The 20,943-nt window shown below is 47.4% G+C and overlaps 1 protein-coding gene across 1 annotated transcript in view; it reads right to left on the minus strand.

Annotated features, from left to right (window-relative positions):
• Positions 1-3,801: 3,801 nt before the first annotated feature.
• RASL10B (RAS like family 10 member B) overlaps positions 3,802-20,943 on the minus strand; it is a 28,988-nt gene continuing 11,846 nt past the window's right edge. The window contains exons 3-4 of the mRNA XM_028708672.2: positions 11,968-12,092; positions 3,802-10,130 (exon numbers count right to left, since the gene is read on the minus strand). Coding sequence (XP_028564505.1) covers positions 9,860-10,130; positions 11,968-12,092 — 396 coding nt within the window. The 3' untranslated portion in view covers positions 3,802-9,859. The remainder of the gene's footprint in view (positions 10,131-11,967; positions 12,093-20,943) is intronic.

Below are 20,943 nucleotides of genomic sequence, written 5' to 3' on the forward strand. Positions count from 1 at the left end.
GGGAGCTCACCCCGTTGCGGGGATTCGAACCGCCAACCTTCTGATCAGCAAGTCCTAGGCTCTGTGGTTTAACCCACAGCGCCACCCGCATCCCTACATTCCAACAGTTGTTGTTGTTTAGTCGTTTAGTCGTGTCCGACTCTTCATGACCCCATGGACCAGAGCACGCCAGGCAACAGTAGGTGGTGCCAAAGAGACTGAGCAGGGGGAAGCTGATGGGGTGGGGCCACCCCTGGACTGGATGAATGTAAGAAAGAAGGCAGGCAAGGATAGGCTGAAGTTGGCAACGCCCTCCCTCGCTTTGCCTTAGGGACCAGCCTCCATCTGGAATCTAGAGATGCTGGTCATCTCTTTGGCAGAAGTGTGGAGGGCAGTCAGTGGTGCCTCCAGGGTAAGACTCTTGGCCACAGGTCCAGAGTCTCCTTCAGCAGAAGGAGCAGGAGGGGCCTCAAGAGAACCCTGGCTGGTTCACCCCATTTAGAAATAAGTAGAGTTCTCCAGGGTAGACAAGGCGGTGCCCTCCGTAGGTTGCTGGCTTTCAAACTCTCATCATCCCTGGCCGTTGGCCATGCAATGGGTCTATACCCACAGGCTAGCCAGCCATCTTTTAGGACAGAGTTAGAATCATGGAATCCCTCCCAACCCTATAATTCTAAGAGTCATCTAGCCCAACCCGCTGCAACTAAAGGAGTTGGGTTTTGAGCATGGGATTTGAAAACAGGAGAGGAAAAAAAATGGCTCTTGGGTGGCCTCCCCACAACCTAATGCCCTCCATACATTTTGGAGTACAGCCCCCACCAGTGGCAGCAGAGGCCGGTGGGAGTTGGCATCTAGAGAGCACCAGGTTGGGGAAGTCTCATGGGCACAGCTGGGGGTTGGGGGGCAGATCCCACCCCCCAAATCAAGTAAAGACCTGGCTAAGGTTGACAATGACAGGGGAGCCTCTCAATGGGCTGGGCTTACTGAGTGCGCACAGGAAAAATAAACTACATTGGAAAAGAGGAATTTGAGAAGGAAGTGCTGAAAATGTTTTCAGCAAATCCAAGAAAACTTGTCTCAGTTTAGATTTTTTAAAAAATAAGATGAAAAAAGGCACGTTCTTCGTAATTTTGCAAAATATACTTGATAACCACATGAAAGGTACTCCCTGATGTTTTTATTTAACTTCCTAATTTCCAAAGGACTGAAGATTTTGACAGATTTTTCTGAGCACTTGGGGTTAAAATACAATAATTTAAAACAACTGTTGTTGAGACATTTCATTCCGAATCTGCTAGGCAGAGTCAGGCAGAGGGTGATGGCATATGTCCCTAGCCTGACATAAATCCTGGCTATGCCCATGGGAAGTCTGTTTTTGGGACAAGGAACAGCAAAGGGAGAAGGAATACCTTTTTTTTGGTTTTGGTTTTCGGATGCAGGATCTAGAGATTTTCGCTCTGCCTTCGGTTCCAACTGCCTGCTCTGATTGCCTCGTACAATCTGATTGCCTTGGTACAATCTCTGCCGAAATGCGACTTGATCTTGAAACGGGTAACTTTGAAAGCCGTGGTTCTGATTCTCCTCCGTGAGTCATCACCACTCATTCTCCTGCTGCAAAGCCTGCTCTCTCCTCCTCCAGGAATGATAGTGTAAACCGCTCTCAACAGGGTGGACTTTTTAAGCTACAATTTACTGATTGTTCCCAAGTGCAAAGGGATGGAGCCGCTCTGGGTGATGATGGAAGGAGAAGGAGAAGCGGCTGAGTCAGGCGCAGATGTGAGATTTTAATAGCAGACGTCATCTCAAACTCTCAAGAACAACACAAGACTCAACAGAAGAGCTCTGTTGGGTCAGACCAAAGCACGGATGGGTTGTTTCCCCCCCCCTGAAAATCTGGATGCCAAGTTTATCTGTGTGGATTTGTCATATTTCCCTCTTGTTCCTTGAACTTGGCGAAGAACGAGTTTCAGCTTAAAACACGAACAGTTCTGGCATATTGTATGTGTTATAGCCATTTTTATACATATAGTATTCATATTATATGCATATACACTCCCGGTTTCTAAAGCAGCCAGAACATAAGAGCTGCATAGAAGGATGCATATAACTGGATAAAATACTTATGTGTTAGTTCGTATAAAATTATCCCGTAGGAATATAGTAAGGTAAAGGTAAAGGTACCCCTGCCCGTACGGGCCAGTCTTGCCAGACTCTAGGGTTGTGTGCTCATCTCACTCTAGAGGCCGGGAGCCAGCGCTGTCCGCAGACACTTCCGGGTCACGTGGCCAGCGTGACAAGCTGCATCTGGCGAGCCAGAGCCGCACACGGAAATGCCGTTTACCTTCCCACTGGTAAGCGGTCCCTATTTATCTACTTGCACCCAGAGGTGCTTTCGAACTGCTAGGTTGGCAGGCGCTGGGACCGAGCAATGGGAGCGCACCCCGCCGCGGGGATTCGAACCGCCGACCTTTCGATCAGCAAGTCCTAGCCGCTGAGGCTTTAACCCACAGCGCCACCTGCGTCCCTTAGGAATATAGTACTGAGTTGTGTATGGTTTTTTGTTTGTTTTGGAAATATTTTTGCATTTAATTTTGCATGTGATTAGCTGGGCTTTTTTAAAAAAAGAAAACAGAAGATAAGAAGAGTCTCCTGGACCAGGCCAATGAAGTTCAGCATCCTTTTCTCACAGTGGCCAACCAGATGCCTGTGGGACGTTCCAAGGCACGACCCCAACACAAGAGCCCTCTCCCCTTCCGTAGCTCCCAGCAATTGGTAATCTGAAACTTTTACTGCTTTTGACCATGTTGGCAGGACATAGCCATCCTAGTTAGGATCCATTGCTAGCCTTCGCCTCCTCCATGAATTCGTCCGACCTTCTTTCAAAGCCATCCAAGTTGGTGGCCCTCAGATATCTCCTGCGGAGGAGAAAGAGCCTTTGTTTAGCTATGGAGAAGGACTTCCTTTTATCTGTCCTGAAACCTCCAACAAAAGTCATAGGTCATTAGGCCCAGTCCTAAGCAGGTGCTTGCAAGGAGTGGTCCGATGCAGTCACAGAGGTGGCCCAATGGGGAATCTAGTTGGAAACTGTGAGAAGGGCTAGAAGGGATCTTCAGAGTTGCTGTTCGTCAATTCACAACCGGATGGGCCTCCCCTACTTTAGGACTTCATTTGAATAATTTTTAAAACCCTTTTGTATTTTGTAAGGTTTTGTTTTTTTTTAAATCCAAACATACACATAAGTTTCTCCATATATTTTAGCTTTAAACATAGGATTGCATGAAATGGCACACCCTGGCTTTCAATTCTTAACAGGCCTACTTCAATCGATGCCCCTTTTTTGGAAGTTTATAATAACACGGTACCCCTCAAACAAAAAGAGGTGCTGGGGGAACGATCCAACCACTCTGTAAAAGTGTGTGTGTTTTCTGTATATCCAGTGTTTTGCATGAGTCACTATAACAGTGACCCAGGTGAGTGAAACAGGACGTGGCCATTTTCTTAACATGACAGAGGATATTTTGAATTCCCCCATTCCACCTTGGAAGAGGGCTTTCCATGAAAAACAAAATGGCGGCCTTTCTCCCCATACCCTTGCACATGAAATAGCCAGAGCTTGAGCAAAACAAATGATTTTGAGGTGGATGAAGCAGCTGACAGATTATCCTTGTCAACAATCCCTGAGATTAGAGATTGCAGTTTGCTGTGGTGATATCAAGACCCCTCAGAGACGTTCCTTGCTGCTCAGAGACACTGAGCTGGGCTCTCCAAAATGGCAGGGAGACGGACGCAGTGGCTAGTCTACAGAACAAAGAGGAAACATACCTGATTTTTCCTTTTAATTTGATCTCCATCTCATAACAAGGGCTGTTTTACAAGTTTTACGGTCACCTGAAAGATCTCCCAGCAAGGAACCCAGAAGGGTGAGGAAGCATCGAGGCCCCAATCCGATACTCGCTTACCTGCAAATAAGCCTCAATGAACTCCATGGGACTTAATTTTCAGAAAACTGTATAGGAATGGCACTATAAATCTTTTAAAAATAAATAAATTAAACCCTGTTTCCAAATCATCAGGTTCTTTGGAAACCAGACAAAAGCCAGGACATACCTTTCCCCAAAATAAATTGTTTGCTCTTGCCCCCATATGTTCCCTGGAAAATGGTCACTGCAGCACAGAGATTCATGTGGACGTTTCCTCTGTTAGGACAAGGACAATTTGTAGAATCTACCTGTTTGCAGAAAGCTCTAAAGGAAAACCCTCCAGCTGCCTCCCTGATGTCCCTGTCTGAAAACACATTCGTCTCATGTCCAGATCAAGAGAAATAATAGTTCCACTCCTGGAATACTGTGTCCAGTTCTGGGCACCACAGTTGTAAAAGGATATTGGAAAGCTGGAAGGTGGACAGAGGAGGGCACCCAAGATGATGAAGGATCTGGAAACCAAACTTTATGAGGGATGTTTAGCGCAGGGAAGAGAAGACTGAGAGGTGACTTGATAGCCATCTTCAACTTCTGAAGGGCCGCCCCATGGAAGACAGAGCAAGCTTGTTTTCTGCTCCTCCAGAGGGGAGTACCCAAATGAGTGGAATCACATGACAAGGAAGGAGATTCCAGTTAAACATGAGGAAAAACATTTCTGATGGTAAGAGCTGTTCAAGTGTGGAATGGGCTTCATTAGAAGCTGGTGGGTTCTCCTTCCTTGGAGGTTTTTAAACAGAGGTTGGATGGCCATCTGTCAATGATTCTTTAGCTGTGATTCCTGCATTGCAGGGGGTTGGACTAGATGACCCCTGGGTCCATGTTTCGTGATTCTGTGACTTGGATCCTAGGGTTCTTTGGGGGAAGCCTTGACATTAAGGTGGAATGATTCTGCTTTAAATGTATAGTGCAGATGGGCCTTCAAAACACATGGCATTAACAGCAGCGATTAATTCCTGTGTAGTATTTAAGGAATTTGGATACTACTACAGTGGTACCTCGCAAGACGAATGCCTCGCAAGACGAAAAACTCGCAAGACGAAAGGGTTTTTGGTTTTTTGAGTTGCTTCGCAAGACGAATTTCCCTATGGGCTTGCTTCGCAAGACGAAAACGTCTTGCAAGTTTGTTTCCTTTTTCTTAAAACCGTTAATACCCAGGGTGCATTAGAGGTGCAGTTGCGACTTGACTTCGAGGAGCAACTCATAGCACGCGGTGTGGTAGCCTGCTGGAGAATGTTGGGGACACTTCTTAAAATTACTGCAGACTTAATACAGTGGTGCTTCGCAAGACGAAAAATTCGCAAGACGAAAAAACTCACAGAACAAATTAATTTCGTCCTGCGATGCACCACTGTACTACTACTACTACTACTACTACTACTACTAATAATAATAATAATAATAATAATGGAGCTATCTGAATTCCCAGCCCTTCCATCTCTCTAAACCCAAGAAGGAGGTCAAGAGGAGGGCTGGTAGGCAGGAATTTAATTGAAAATTTATTTGTTTAGTAAGAATTCTCCACCACCCCCATTAGTCTCAGCAGAAATTTAGCTAGTACAGTAATTTTAAAAGAGAGAGCCAAGACTGTGCCCTGGTGAAGTTAGATGAAGAAAATGTTTAAAAGGCTGATGACTTCCTCCCAATGGATTCATTCCCCTAGATTAGAAAAAAATAAATCTCATTTAATAACTGCTTCTGTACTGAAAGGCAGACATCAAAAATGTCCCCTATAATTTGCGTGTGTGGTGGTAACAGAAACTGAGGATTTGCTATATGCTGACCTGCCCTTTGTCTCTAGGTATAATGGATTAAAAGAAAGGAATTGGGAAATATAAAATGCATTTGGAAAGTTGGTCAAAACTCCAAAAGAGAGCTTTCTTTCTCACTAGTTACGTTGTTGGACGGTATCCAACCTTTTTGGGGCCCAGCAGTGTCTTTGGAGACCAGCAGAAGTGTCATGGGCACCACAAAATACCCATTTCACAGAGAGAGAAAACTAATCACACACCCCCTCAAAAAAACACCAGGGAAAGCATCTACAGGATCACAAAACAAATAAAATACAAATTAGAAAGCAGTCAACACCCCCCCATAGGCAACCCTCTCACAAATAAATAACTGGGAGGGGCAGGGGGCTTTGGGGGGGTGTCTGAGGGCACCATATTGGGGACCTCAGGGTTATGGCAAATGCCTCAAATCGTACCCTGTCTGGACTTTGCTTGGCCAAAATCCCATGCTAAATCTCACATTTTAAAATCCACTTTCATTCACCAAACTCTTAAGATTATTGCATATGGATTCTCATAGTTAATGCCCAAAACACATACACTGATGGGTCCTTTGGCTTTTCAAGGAATAAAAAAAAATCATTTTTGAAAAAAGCTGAGAAAATAAAAGGGCTGCTTGGACAGGATGGCTTAAAAGATTTGTTGCAAAAACGATTGCAGCCCTTTAACTCAGGGAGGTGAGGAAACATTTTTGACCTGGTGGGCCAGATCTTTATTTCCCAGCTTCCAGGCAGGCCATATGGACAGCAGGTGATTGACAGGTGGGCTGCCCCACTCACCTGTCAAAGTTAGTCCTCGGCGGGGGGACACACACAAGAACTGAGGCGTGCCAGCCAGTTCTGGCACAGCCAAACCCAGCAGGATTGAATTCTAATGAGGGTTCAATCCTGCATTCTGTGGGTTTTCCCCAAAGCAGAACTGTGCCCTATGCATCCGTTGAGAATCTTTTTGGCTTGGGGTAGAGGGCAAGGCAATCATGTTTAACCTGTTAAATGTCTTTGTTTTAATTCAAAACTCTCCCCAGCTTAGCTTTCGCCCACCAAGGAATAGATGTCAGGAAGAAGGCTTTTAACTGATCCACCAAACAAATTCATCAAGGAAGCATTGCATACAAGCTGTGGCCCCAATGTTGCTGGACCCTGGCTCACAGCATCTCCAGTAAACGATCAGAGATGATGGGAATCGGAGTCTAGACACACCTGGAGGGCCACACCTGCCCCATCCCTAAAATACAGCTCATCAGCACGACAGCCACTCTCAGCCTTGCAGAGAAAAAGTGTAATATCGCACAATCGTTGATAAATCGCACAACCAGAGAATTATAGTCAACTTGGGGTATGCTCTGGTCTGAAGCCCGCACCACACAAACAATGCCAACTTTTGCAACGCTGACACAGATTTACTTGGGAGTGTGCCCCGCTGACCTCGGTGGGACTTACACCCCTTAGTAAAAATGCACAGACCTGCTCTCTGAACTGAACAATGCTGCGTGAATTTATGTCTATTGCATAATTTTGTTTTAAACATGTGGAGGGGCTTATAACTCCTGAGCATTACAACTCCCACCCTCTTGAGGCCCCTCAAACCAGTGCCTAAGTTTTGCAGTGCCCCCCCAAGCTGAGTAACTGATACTCAAACCCGGGGGGGGGGCATAGCTATCTATCACCCAAAAATATGATACCCGATGACTCAGATGACTGAAGGATTCCACTTTAATTAAAAAAAACAAACCCCAAACCTTGCACATAGAAAGTTAACATGTCAGGGAGAACACTGAGATGGAAGGCACACCAAAGGTAATCCATTCTCACCCTTGGCCAATGCAGGAGATCCACTACGAAAGCATACAGAAGGCTGGCCTTCTCCCTGGCACCCTAGTTTTCTATGCATAAGGGGCTCTTAAGCTTAGCATCCCATTGCACCAACTGAGAACCAGATGTGCTTAGAGAGAGCTCCTCATTGACAGTCCTTCAACTCTGGAGTTTTCTCCTCTCCCATGAAGACCCAACAACTCCTGAGCCACTGAAAGAGTCAGGGATGGGGTACCGTTCTCCAGATGTTGCTGGTCTCCAACTCCCTTGCCCCTGAAAAAAACACAACACCTGACGGTCTGAGAAGATTGGAGCTGTAGACCAGCAACACCTGGAGAGGTGTAATTGGCGAAGGTTGCTTTTGCAAGATAAGGAGGGAGGTGGAGAGGCAGATCTGAAGATGACATAATTTAAAAGTGAAGCTCTTGTCATTAATATAGTATCATTACTCACTCTGAGCCCTTGGGAGAGGGTGAGCTATATGGTAAATAAAAGGAATCCATAACTAGGTGGGTTGGAAAGTGTATGAAAAGATAGGTCATTTAACAAAAAAAGGTGTTGTCCCTTCAACAGCAAAAATATTCTTGTGGCGAGACTGTAGCTCTGCACCTGTGTTGCACGCAGAAAGTCCCTGGCTTCTCCAGAAAGGGCTGGCAGAGAACCCTGTCTAAAATCCTGGAGAGCCGCTGCCAGTCAGTGTAGACCAGTGTTTCCAAAACTTGGGTCTCCAGCGATTTTGGGACTACAATTCCCATCATCCCTGACCACTGCTCTTACTAGCTAGGGATAATGGGAGTTGTAGTCCAAAAACAGCTGGAGACCCACGTTTGAGGAACACTGGTATAGGCAGTACTGAGCAAGGTGGACCAAAGGGTCCAAGTCAGCTAGAAGGCAGCTTCTGATGTTCAAGCTGGCATTTAAACTATGGGCTCATCTACACTTTCCATGGGAAACCCACAGTTTAGCGCAGAATCAGAACAAATGGCAATGGGGTTTTATGCAGATTCCCGTTGGTTCCGAGCTACTGTATTTTTCACTCTATAAGACGCACCAGACCACAAGACGCACCTAGTTTTTGGAGGAGGAAAACAATAAAAAAATATATTCTGAATCTCAGAAGCCAGAACAGCAAGAGGGATCACTGCGCAGTGAAAGCAGCAATCCCTCTCGCTGTTCTGGCTTCTGTGATAGCTGCGCAGCCTGCATTCGCTCCATAAGACGCACACACATTTCCCCTTACTTTTTAGCAGGGAAAAAGTGAGTCTTATAGAGCAAAAAATATGGTAACCCTAAAGAGCAGGTTTTCTGGGGGAAAGTGACTGGTCGAAGGCAAAAATGCTCAGACCCATGCCTGGAAAACAAGCAGAAAACCACTCAGACAAGTGGGGCAAGCCCTATATGTCTAGTGCTGATCCCTAGCAGGACCAGGATGCATGCGCTGTTATCATAGCCACTCCATTCCTGGTGGTTTTTAGATGTATCCCAAAGATGAATTGCGTGGACCTGAAAATAGAATGTGTGGATGCCTCTGGACATGTTTGTTTACTGTACCCCAGGAACTGGCTGTGGTTTCCTGTTGAGCTTAGAGGTCAGTGGCAAACCAAGTCATGGTTGAAACAGCCCACACAGTAAAGGATTCTCTTGCAAATCTCTGTGCTGATGTGACCTGAGATGCCCCCACCTTCCTTGCCTCTGCTTCGCCCCTGTTACTTAGACCCAACCATTTCCATCCAAGGTCACCTTGACTCCCCATTATCCTGTCCCTTGCAGGTACCTCCCTCCCGTGGGGAGATTTTGATCAGGCAGGATTTCCTTCCTTTGCACCGAGAGAACATGCCCTGCTGCCAACACCCTCCCGCTTTCCGTAGAAACATCCACTCAGGAAATCCGGGACCCGAGGAGTCGCACGTGGCAACCGGGAGCCCCCTTAAAGGCTTGGTCTCGGATGACACCCAGCAGCTTCTGTCCCATCTGCTGGGAACTCTCATATTCCGGGTTCGTGATCCGAAGCGAGGGAAAGGCCTCTTGCATTTGAAGGAACCGGGTCTCCTCTGCAAATCCGCTGCTCCAGGGGATGCAGCAACGGCAAAAAAACCCCCAGCCAAAGCTAGATCACACCCCCAGCGGGTTGCGGGTGGAGAGGCTTTGTTGTAAAACAGAGTCGCTCGAGACCTCCTGCTCCCACCACCCGCTCCGGGTGTAAAGAAGGGCTCCTGTACACATGGCACGAGGGTGAGTGGTGTTGGCAACATCTCTGGAGATGGAGGGCAGCGACGGAAGGGGGTGCCCGTCCTCAAAGGTCTCACATGATGGCGCACCGGTTCCTCCGCAGGGCGCCCTGGAAGCGGATGGTGGTGTGGACATGCTTGCACCGGGCACATCCCACGCTCTTGAGGAGTTCGCTGAAGAGTAGGAGGATGTGCCAGTTGTACTTGGCCGAGCACTCGATGTAGCCACACTTCCAGGTCTTCTTCACCAGGTTGGAGACGTTCCAGCGGGGGATGACCCGCCCTTTCTGGAGGTCCCTCTTGTTCCCCACGATAATGATGGGTGTGTCTGAGGTGCCAATGACCCTGCAGAGAGATGGAAAGAGAAGCCTAAATGGTTGGAGCAGGGAATGAGAGACGCTAGGCCCAGAGGCTGCTACACCTAGGGCTGCCATATGTCTGGAATTTCCCGGACGTGGCTGGGAAGTGTAGATTTTGTGCCAAAATAGAAAAGAAAAACAGCTCAACAACTTTGGCCGTTTGTATTAAGTACAGTCGTACCTTGGAAGGCGAATGGAATCCGTTCCGGAAGTCCGTTCAACTTCCCAAAACTTCCCAAAACTCCTGCAGCCAACCAGAAGCCACAGAAGCCCCATGGCACATTCGGCTTCCAAAAGAACATTCAAAAAACTGGAACACTCACTTCCAGGTTTCGATCGTTCAGGAGCCAATTTATTCAGGAGCCAAGGCGTTTGAGATCCAAGGTACGACTATATAGTGATTTAATTTACTGAAGTTGGGAATGCTTAAATGCATTGCCGTGTGTTTAATTCTCGAATGTTCCCCTGTAACTCTTGTGTGATTTGGTAACACTGGTCACATGATAGGTACCTTATTACATCCTCCATTCTGTTTTGTGTGTGAGTGACTTGACAGCAATGGCTGCATCTCCATGAACACCAAAGAAGAGACAGTGTTAGAGAACTCTGTCTCTAAACACAATAGAGGAGAGGAGTGCTAATATTTCTGTGTGGATGCATGTGGTGGAAAGAAGTACAGAAGTTGATGTTCTCTCAAAGAAGCTGTAAGGAGAAGTTCTGCTGGAAGGAGAAAAGGGAACCCTCTCAGAAGGAACTGCATGGCCCAGCTGGGCCACGTACAGACGGCTGAGTGCAAGTACTGGAAAGAGAGAAAGACACAGTTTGTTCAAATGTTTAGCGAAGAAACTGCAATCTTCAACTAAGAAAAAAAAAACCTGTGCTTGGATGAACATGTGAATGTCAAAACTTTGCATATATTCTTCTTTGGCTATATGTTCTGCAGGTAAAAGCTTTTTAAATATTTTAACAAGTATTTGTTTTAATTTCAAGAAAAGAGTCAGTACTGCACATCATTTGGCTTCCTAGCTGCAATTTAGCTACCCTGCCAACAAGTTGCTGAGAATTGCAGTTGGGTATAGTGCTGTTGTGTTCAGGTTCTGCTTGTGGGTTTCCCATATGGGGCACCTGAGAACAGGATGCTGTGCCAGATGGGCCATTGGCCTGATCCAGCATGTTCTTCTTCCCTTCTTACATCTTAGGTTACAGCAGGTCCCTTGCAATAGTGAGCCAGCAAAGAAAACCTGGTTCTTTGGAGAACTTGAGAACATTATTTTCTTGTTGGCTCCAACTGCCCTTCTCCTTCTATTCTCTTAAGAAAGTTAAGCTCGTATAGCTGCACATATGACCGTGTTTGCCATTCTCAGGATTTGAGAAACTCCAAGTGCCTAGATCACTTGGGTTCCATGCCATGGGAAATCTAAGACCAGAGTTTGTAAAGCCAGGAATTTGCCCTGTTCTCGGGGAGAAACGTGGGGCAGGAAATCACTCTGTATAAAGTAGAAGGGATTGGCCGGAGGGAAGACGGATGCTGGTCTAGGATCCCAGGATTTTGCAACTCATTGGATATCCCCCGTTTCTCCTCCCCTTGAGTATGGGATATTCCAAATGTGGCTGCAACCATAGGATTTGCAGAATGGCATTTACAATATTGGCAGTTTTATTTTCAGTGATTCCCTAGCACTGAAATGTGCCTTTCTTACAGCTGCCACACACTGGGTCAACCCGTCATTTCAAGACTCCCTGAATTAACATCTGGCTTCACCGCCACCACCCCATTTTCCCAGTCAGATCCCAGGTGAGGTTGAGCAGAGGCATATTTTTACCTTGTTTCCAGGATCTGCTGCCTAATGGTCTTGACATACTCAAAGCTGTCAAAACAACAGATGTCATAGACCAAGATGTAGGCATGAACGCTCCGGAGGCCTCTGCAGCACACGTCCGCCCACTCCTGCAAGACAGAGAGGGAGAGAGGGACGGATCAGGGAATGCACAACACACACAGAGAGCCATGGGGGTGACCGCAACACCACCAGCAGTCCCCCCCCCCACAAGGTTAATCCAAGGAGGAAGGGTTCACTCGCAGTCTTCAGCTCAATTGTGGAAGCAATGCCCAGCTCAGGGACAGCCCAGCTCTCCAATTTCTCTTTAAGTACAGTGGTACCTTGGTTCTCAAACTTAATCTGTTCTGGAATCTGTTCCAAAACTAAGGCGCGCTTTCCAATAGAAAGCAATGCAAAATGGATTAATCCGTTCCAACCCCTCAAACAGCAATTTAACATGAATTTCACTATCTAAGGAGACCATTGATCCATAAAACGAAAGCAAGAAACAATGTACAGTGGTTTACGAACAGTCCTGTTTACAAACTACAGTCATACCTCTTGTTACATTTGCTTTAGGTTGCATGTTTTCAGGTTGCGTCCCACGGCGACCTGGAAGTACTGGAAAGGGTTACTTCCAGGTTTCACCGCTCGTGCATGCGCAGAAGTGGCGAATCGCGACCCGCGCATGCGCAGACATGGGTTGCGTTTTGCTCATGTTGCGAATGGGGCTCCGGAACGGGGCTAAAGGCAGAAACGAGGTGGGGCAAGGAATGCAAATTTTACCTTTAAGTCTAGCTTCTAGACACACACCCTTCTCTGACTGACTGACTGACTGACTGACTGACTGATTCTATTTCTATGCTGCTTTTTATTCCAGTACAGTCATACCTCAGGTTAAATATGCTTCGGGTTGAACATTTTCGGGGTGCGCTCTGCGACGACCAGGAAGTAACGGAACGTGTTACTTCCGGGCTTTGCCGCCCCCGATCATGCGCAGATGCTCAAAATGACGTCACATGCATGCGCAGAAGCAGTGAATCGCGACCCACGCAGACACGGGTTGCGTTCGCTTCAGGATGTGAACGGGGCTCCGGAATGGATCCTGTTTGCATCCAGAGGTACCACTGTAAATCCCTGCCCTCCATTCAAGCAAGGAAAATGCATTATTAGAGTTCAAGGGCATATTTTAGCCAGGCAAAGACACTCAGGGTCCGAAGCAAGGCTTGTGAGGGCTGTGGTCTAAGGAGAGGGTTGTGGCCTGGAGAGAGTTCTGAGGGCCGGATAGAGAGGCTTGGAAGGCCGCCATTTGCCCCCCATGTCAGAAGTCCCATATATTTAGATGAAATGTGTTTTTATTTATCATTACATTTCCTCCCCACCTTTCCTGCAGGGAGTTCCAGGTGGTGCACAAGTTTCCCACTTCCCCATTTTTAACCTCACAACAACCCTGTGAGGTAGGTTAAGCTGAGAGACAGGGGCCAGCCCACAGTCACCCAGCAGGCTTCTTGGCTGAGAGGAGGATTTGAACCCTGGTCTGTCTCCCAGACGGTCGTAGCTGGACACGCTAACCACTAAGCCGGTCTTCTAAGCTGTGGTAGGGTCAGTAGGTTCAAAATCTGTGACTGTGGCTCCACTGTAGTCCAAGGGTGTTTTAACACTTATCTCCTTTTTAAATTCCTTTTTCTCACTAAACTCCAAGGGAGGGTCAGCATGCTGTTTTCCGGTGAATTCTGGTTTTTTAATGGTGGTGATGATATTGGTTTGCACCCAGGCAATCCAAATCTTGCAAGAAGGAAGGATGGATGAGATTTCCAATTCAGTATTCATTTAAAGCCAAATCTATCCAATTTGTAATTCCTGACGCAACAGGGGAACCAAAACACAGCAATCGTTTGAAATTCATATGCACCCGAAATTTGCGATGTTTTTCTCCAACCAAACTAGGTTTCCAAAAATGCATTATGGGGGGAAATAACACATGTCATATTTGGGGAAATGCTTACAAACATGTATACGTCTGTCCAACCTGCATTAATCAGAGAACTTTGCGCTAAAATGCCAATCATTGCAGATTGCTGCAAAACGTAGAAAACTGAATTTTAGGTTGCAAAAAACAACAACACCCAAGAAACGGAGAGACCAGAAACCTGGAATCCTGAGCCATGTTTAAATAGTGCTAATCGAAAAGAAAGGTGGAGAGGAGAAGGGGGGGAGACCCCTCTCTCATTTTGCATAATCCATTCTGCTCATGGCAGGAGCTCCGCAGGGTGGGCTTATCGTTCCGCAGCAGAAACCCCTCTCCTGCCTTGCACACAGAAAGAGCTGTGTTCAAACCCTGGCGGCATGATCCACTGAAAAGAAATAGATCAAGCTCCTAAGAAAAACTTTTCTGGGACTGGAGATCCTGGGGAGCTGCTGCCAATAAGAGTAAAAAATACTAGGTTGGGTGGGCCAATGGGTTAGCCTGGTTAAAGGAAGCTTCCTATTTATAATAATAATAATAATAATAATAATAATAATAATAATAATAATAATAATGGGATATCTGTTTTCACTCTCTGGATTCTGAAATTTTGGCTGGTATTGTACACAGGCTTTCAAACCAGTTTATTGTTTGAGTACGTTTCAAAGCACAATTCAAAGTGTTGGTGTTGATCTTTAAAGCCCTAAAAGGCCTCGGGCCTATATACTGACGGAGCGTCTCCACCCCCATCGTTCTGCCCGGACACTGAGGTCCAGCGCTGAGGGCCTTCTGGTGGTTCCCTTGCTGCGAGAAGCAAAGCTACAGGAACCAGGCAGAGGGCCTTCTTGGTAGTGGCGACCGCCCTGTGGAACGCCCTCCCATCAGATGTCAAAGAGTAAAAAAACTACCAGACTTTTAGGGAAGCTTTTAATGTTTAATAGGTTATTGTATTTGAATATTCTGTTGGAAGCCGCCCAGAGTGGTTGGGTAAACCCAGCCAGATGGGTGGGGTATAAATAAATTATTATTATTATTATTATTATTATTATTATTATTAGACCATTTACGGAGGAGAAGGCTATAAAAAGGAGGAGAAAGCTGTCGATGGCTACTAGCAGCACATAGTGTAGTTAAACCGGGGAACTCCCTCCCACATGAGGCTAGGATGGTCATCAACCTAGATGGCTTTGGGGAAAGGTTGGGCAAATTCATGGAGGAGGAGAGGGCTGCTACTGCTTGGCCACGATGGCTCTGCTCTGCCTCCACAGCTGGAGGCAGCAATACTTGTGAATACCAGTTGCCAGGAACCACAGGAGGGGAGAGGGCTCTTGTGCTCTGCTCTTGCTCGCAGGCTTCCCAGAAAACAGACATCTATTTGGCCACTGTGAGAAGAGGATGCTGGACCTAATTGCAGGGGGTTGGACTAGATGGCCATCAGGATCCCTTCAAATGCACAATTCTATGTTTCAAGACATAGACAGCATCTTGAGAAGTACAGACGTCACCTTGCCATCAAAGGTCCGTATAGTTAAAGCCATAGTTTTCCCAGTAGTGATGTATGGAAGTGAGAGCTGGACCATAAAGAAGGCTGATCGCCGAAGAATTGATGCTTTTGAATTATGGTGCTGGAGAAGACTCTTGAGAGTCCCATGGACTGCAAGAAGATCAAACACATCCATTCTTAAGGAAATCAGCCCTGAGTGCTCACTGGAAGGACAGATTGTGAAGCTGAGGCTCCAGTACTTTGGCCACCTCATGAGAAGAGAAGACTCCCTGGAGAAGACACTGATGCTGGGAAAGATGGAGGGCACAAGGAGAAGGGGGCGACAGAGGAGGAGATGATTGGATAGTGTTTTCGAGGCCACCAGCATGAGTTTGACCAAACTGCGGGAGGTAGTGGAGGACAGAGGTGCCTGGGGTGCTCTGGTCCTTGGGGTCACGAAGAGTCGGACACGACTAAACGACTAAACAACAACAATGTTTCAAGGATTCCATGACCAGATGGGCCACTGGCCTGATGAAGCCGGGCTCTTCTTTGGTTCTTCTTCTCAAAGCCTGATTCCCAGTGCTACTTTGATCTACAGCCGTAACTTGGTTCTCGAACGGCTTAGTCGTCGAACAAATTGGCTCCCAAACGCCGCAAACCCAAAAGTCAGTGTTCTGGTTTGTGAACGTCCGACGCGGCTTCTGATTGAGCGCAGGAAGCTCCTGCAGCCAATCGGAAGCCACGCCTTGGTTTTCGGGAGTCGAACAGACTCCCAAAATGGATGAAGTTCGATAACCAAAGTATGACTGTACAGTGATACCTCAGGTTAAGTACTTAATTCGTTCCAGAGGTCCGTTCTTAACCTGAAACTGTTCTTAACCTGAGGTACCACTTTAGCTAGTGGGGCCTCCCTCTGTCGCTGCACTGCCACCGCACAATTTCTGTTCTCACCCTGAAGCGAAGTTCTTAACCCGAGGTACTATTTCTGGGTTAGCGGAGTGGGTAACCTGAAGCGTATGTAACCTGAAGTGTCTGTAACAGGAGGTACCACTGTATAAGTCCAGGGGAGGGAGTACTGTCCAGCTAGAGGGCCACATTCCTTTGTGTGTGAATTCCTGGGGGCCACACGTCAGTGGTGGGCAGGGCCAGAGATGAAAGTGGGTGGAGCGCCACTTGTCTGATAATAAATGCTGGAAATGTAAAGAGACTGAAGGTACATTCTTTCACCTTTGGTGGACATGCCCAAGGATTAAGGCTTTCTGGGAAATGATATATAATGAAATGAAAAAGGTATTTAAATATACCTTCTTGAAGAAACCAGAGGCTTTTCTCCTGGGCATCATGGGCCAATTGGTGCCAAAGAAGGATAGAACATTCTTTATGTATGCTACAACAGCAGCAAGAATACTCATCGCGAAGTATTGGAAGACACAAGATCTACCCACCTTGGAAGAATGGCAGATGAAGGTGATAGACTATATGGGACTGGCAGAAATGACTGGCAGAATCCGTGACCAGGGAAGAGAGACGGCGGAAGAAGATTGGAAGAAATTTAAAGACTATCTCAGGAAACATTGCAAAATTAATGAATGTTAGAACGATGTTGATTTTAGAAATTAAGTGGTTGTTAGCTGTAATGATTAAGTAAAAAGAAAAGAAAGGCCAAAAAATTAAGTTAAATTAAGGGAGAGGATCTGCTGAACTAATGAATTAGAAATTGGAATACAGAAAGGGGAGGTATGAGGAGGTCGGGGAAGTAAGTTATAAGAAAATAAGGGATTGAAATTATACTTGTTTTTGTTTGTGTTTTGTTTGTATTACTGTTTTTTCTTTTATATAACTTTTGAAACTTTAATAAATATCTTAAAAAAAAAAAAAGAAAGTGGGTGGAGCGATGGATGCAACTCCCCCCCTTCCCCCTTTCTCAATGTGGAAGAAAACAAGATTCCTTCCCCTCCTCTCTGACAGGCTGCCTCCTTATGGGTCCTGCCCAACAATGTCACCATCTCCTGCAAAGCTTCTCCTCCCCCCCCCCTTACAAGCCTCCATCTGCTCCTGCATCACACCCACCCACCCCATTTGCATTCCAAGGCATGGGCCCAATCCAGTTTGTCCCCGCCATATGCCTCTGTTGATCATTTATCCTGTGCTATTTCCGATTGCCTCATTCGCTGACCTTTCCTTCTTCCCGCACGAAAATCTTCCTCGTCACCTGCTCCTCCGCAACCGCCCCCCTCCCCCAGGAAGACGCACCCTTTCCAGGGCAGGAGAGGAGAACGAGAGACGTCACCCTGCATCCCGGAAGCTGGCTGAGGGGGTCATTGGCATAGTGTGGGTTGCGGCCCCGGGTGCAAATTTCTCAGGGAGGAGCAACTAGGTGCCCCCTTGACAGGCTCCCTCATCGAGGCCAGAGCCATGGGGAGGCAAGCCATAACCAAGCCAGGCAGGAGCAGCGCCTCCTTCTCCTTGTGGCCATTGAAAGGAGGCCTAAACATGGCCGCCCCTGAGAGGGAAGAATGGGGAGGGGGAGGGTGGCGCCAGCACCCACCGAGGAAGAAGGGAGGAAGAGAAAGGTGGGAAAGCACTGCTGGAGCCATTTGCATTGCCCAGAGTGCCTTGAGGCAAGGACAGGAGGGCGAGTCGACACAGTTTCTTTATACAGGCTCCCAGGGTGGGGTTAGTTTGCAAGGAGAGACAACCCTTCATTAGATGCTGGCCAGCAAAGGGACTGACCGCTGCTCGGTTCACCAGGGCAGCACAACACTTGCCCCGCCCCGGGCACCAGCCACCCATGCTACGCCACTGCCTGGGGTGAGGGACACTGCCTCTACAGTGGCAGGTTCCTTGCAGACACCTGGAGATTTGGGCTGAACCGTTCAATGCCATCTTACGGTTTCTGTTGCAAACTGCAAATTAGAGCTTAACATGTACAGTGGTACCTCGGTTTACGAACAGCCCTGTTAACAAACTATTCGGTTTACTCTACAAAACCAGAAGTAAGTGTTCTGGTTAGCAAACTTTAACTCGGTCTACGAAGGGAAGCCGAACAGTGGAAGGGCACCAACCAGCGGTGGGAGGTCTTATTAGGGAAAACACACCTCAGATTAAAAACGGATTTGGTTTAAGAACGGGCTTCTGAAATGGATTAAGTTTGTAAACCGAGGTACCACTGTACAGTTGTACCTCAGTTTTCGAATGTAATCTGTTCCGGAAGACCATCTGAGTTCTGAAACGTTCGAAAACTGAAAACTCAGTACGGAAGCATGAATACAGAAAACTCAATACAGAAGCCACGTAGCATGTTGGACTTCCAAGGCAAGTTTGAATACCGAAGCATTAACTTCTGGGTTTATGGCATTCAAAAACTGAATTGTTCACCAATGGAGACGTTCGAAAATCGAGGTACCACTGTATATTGCTGCAAAACAGCCTTGGCCAAGCTGGTGCCCTGCAGATGTGGTTGGACTGCAAGTCCCATCAGCCCCAGACAGCACTTGCAGGGCCAGAGGCAAAAGTGGGTTTATTTCCCCTTTAGCGCACACCCTTCTCTATCATCCATGCATCCAGGCAAGCAAGCAAGCAAGAGGCTTCGTCAGAGTTCAAGGACCCATCCCAGCCTGACAAAAGCATGTGGGGTGTGAAGAGGAGGCAGGAAGGGGCGTGGCCTGAGAGAGAGTTCCGAGGGCCACATTTGGCCCCCGGCATGAGGCTTTCAAATAATAATAAGATAATGAGAAGAAAATCATCATCATCAGACTTTCTAGATAGTGGCCCATTTGGTGCCTCCTCCCACAAGGCTTGAAGACAATTGTCCTCTCCCACAGTTTACCCATGGGTGGTAGACTGCCTCTGAACATGGAGGTTTCATTCCTAGCCATCAAGATCAACAAAAACCTAAGAGCTCTCCAACAGATCTACCTGGTCCAGTTTCCAGCTCCACGCAGGTATCACTGAGAAGCCCACTGTCAATGCACAAAGGCAAACTAAGACTTCCTGTTTTAAATAAATAGGTAGGCAATGAGTCTTCCAAACCCCTGCTAGGAAATTGGAGGCTGTGGGTGTCAAGCCTTAGAAAGGCTACCCAGAGATTTCTTAGATTCTTCTCTCTCTCCATTGTGACTCTATAAACGAGGGACCATCATTTTAAGAAAGGGAAGGTAAAGGCGAGGCTTTTGAAGTTATGTTCTCAGGCTGAAGCTGTAGAAAAAGAATTATGGTAATCCTGCTCTGAAAATGGGCATGAATAAAAGGGCAGTGTACCAGATCTTTGGCAACTGACAATATAAAGGTAAAGGTAAAGGGACCCCTGACCATTAGGTCCAGTCATGACCGACTCTGGGGTTGTGGCGCTCATCTCGCTTTATTGGCCGAGGGAGCCAGCATACAGCTTCCGGGTCATGTGGCCAGCATAACTAAGCCACTTCTGGCAAACCAGAGCAGAGCACGGAAACACCGTTTACCTTCCCACTGGAGCGATACCTATTTATCTACTTGCACTTTGACGTGCTTTTGAACTGCTAGGTTGGCAGGAGCAGGGACCGAACAACGGGAGCTCACCCCGTCGCGGGGATTCGAACCGCTGACCTTCTGATTGGCAAGTCCTAGGCTCTGTGGTTTAACCCACAGCGCCGCCCGCGTCATTACCTTATTATATGGGGGACCAACAACCAAAGGTTGAGTCGGGTGGGTGTGTTCCTGATCAGGGTTTGTACCAGTCAGCCATGCCATGTCTATTTATCTATTAATTCTATATTTAGAGCATTTGTGGCCCTTTTTTCAGCCCCAAAGGCTGCCAGAGATGCTTACAGGAAATCAAAACAAGGCACTCCCTACCCGCAAGAGTGGGGCATGGAGGGTTCCTGGGGCCACGCTGCATCGCCTGCAAGTGAAGGGGGGAGCCCAGCCGGCTGACATGACCCTTGGCAGGTGCATCCCCCTAATACTGGCCTCCTAATACTGGCCAGGTGTGAGGAGGGCTGGGGCCACAGCAGCAAGGCTGGCTGGGCTCAAGAACCCAGGGACCCCCAGCAGCAGGCAGGGCGGGACGGGGATCCCCGCATAGGGACGCCTGGTTTGTGCCCCTTCAAAATCCTGCACCAGGGGCAACGGCCCTCCTGCCCCCTCCCCATGCTGCGCCCCTGCACTGCACCACCTGCCTCACACGTCTTTTACCTGCTCTGCGTGCCCACAAAGCGCCGGCAGCAACACCGACTTCTGGTGAGATTTTGTGAGATCTTGCTGAAGTCTTGTGAGACCTCATGTGCTCCGTGAGATCTCACAAGGTTTCGGTGAGATCTTGCTAGAAACCAATGCTGGTGGCAGAGTTGGCGGGGCAGGTGGCGGAGGCGAGGCGAGTGTTGAATCTTGGCTTCTGCCAGTTCAGGTGAGCATCTTACCTTGCCTCATCAGTGGACCAGGCCTGGTACTATTATTAATAATGGGATTTCTATGAGTACTTTCCCCTAATATAGAGTGGTTTAACAATGAATCCCTCTTCTCAAGGAACTCTGGGAAATAGTAGCTTTGT

This window comes from Podarcis muralis, chromosome 15 (genome assembly GCF_964188315.1).
Source record: "Podarcis muralis chromosome 15, rPodMur119.hap1.1, whole genome shotgun sequence".
In the NCBI taxonomy this organism is placed as follows: Eukaryota; Metazoa; Chordata; class Lepidosauria; order Squamata; family Lacertidae; genus Podarcis; species Podarcis muralis.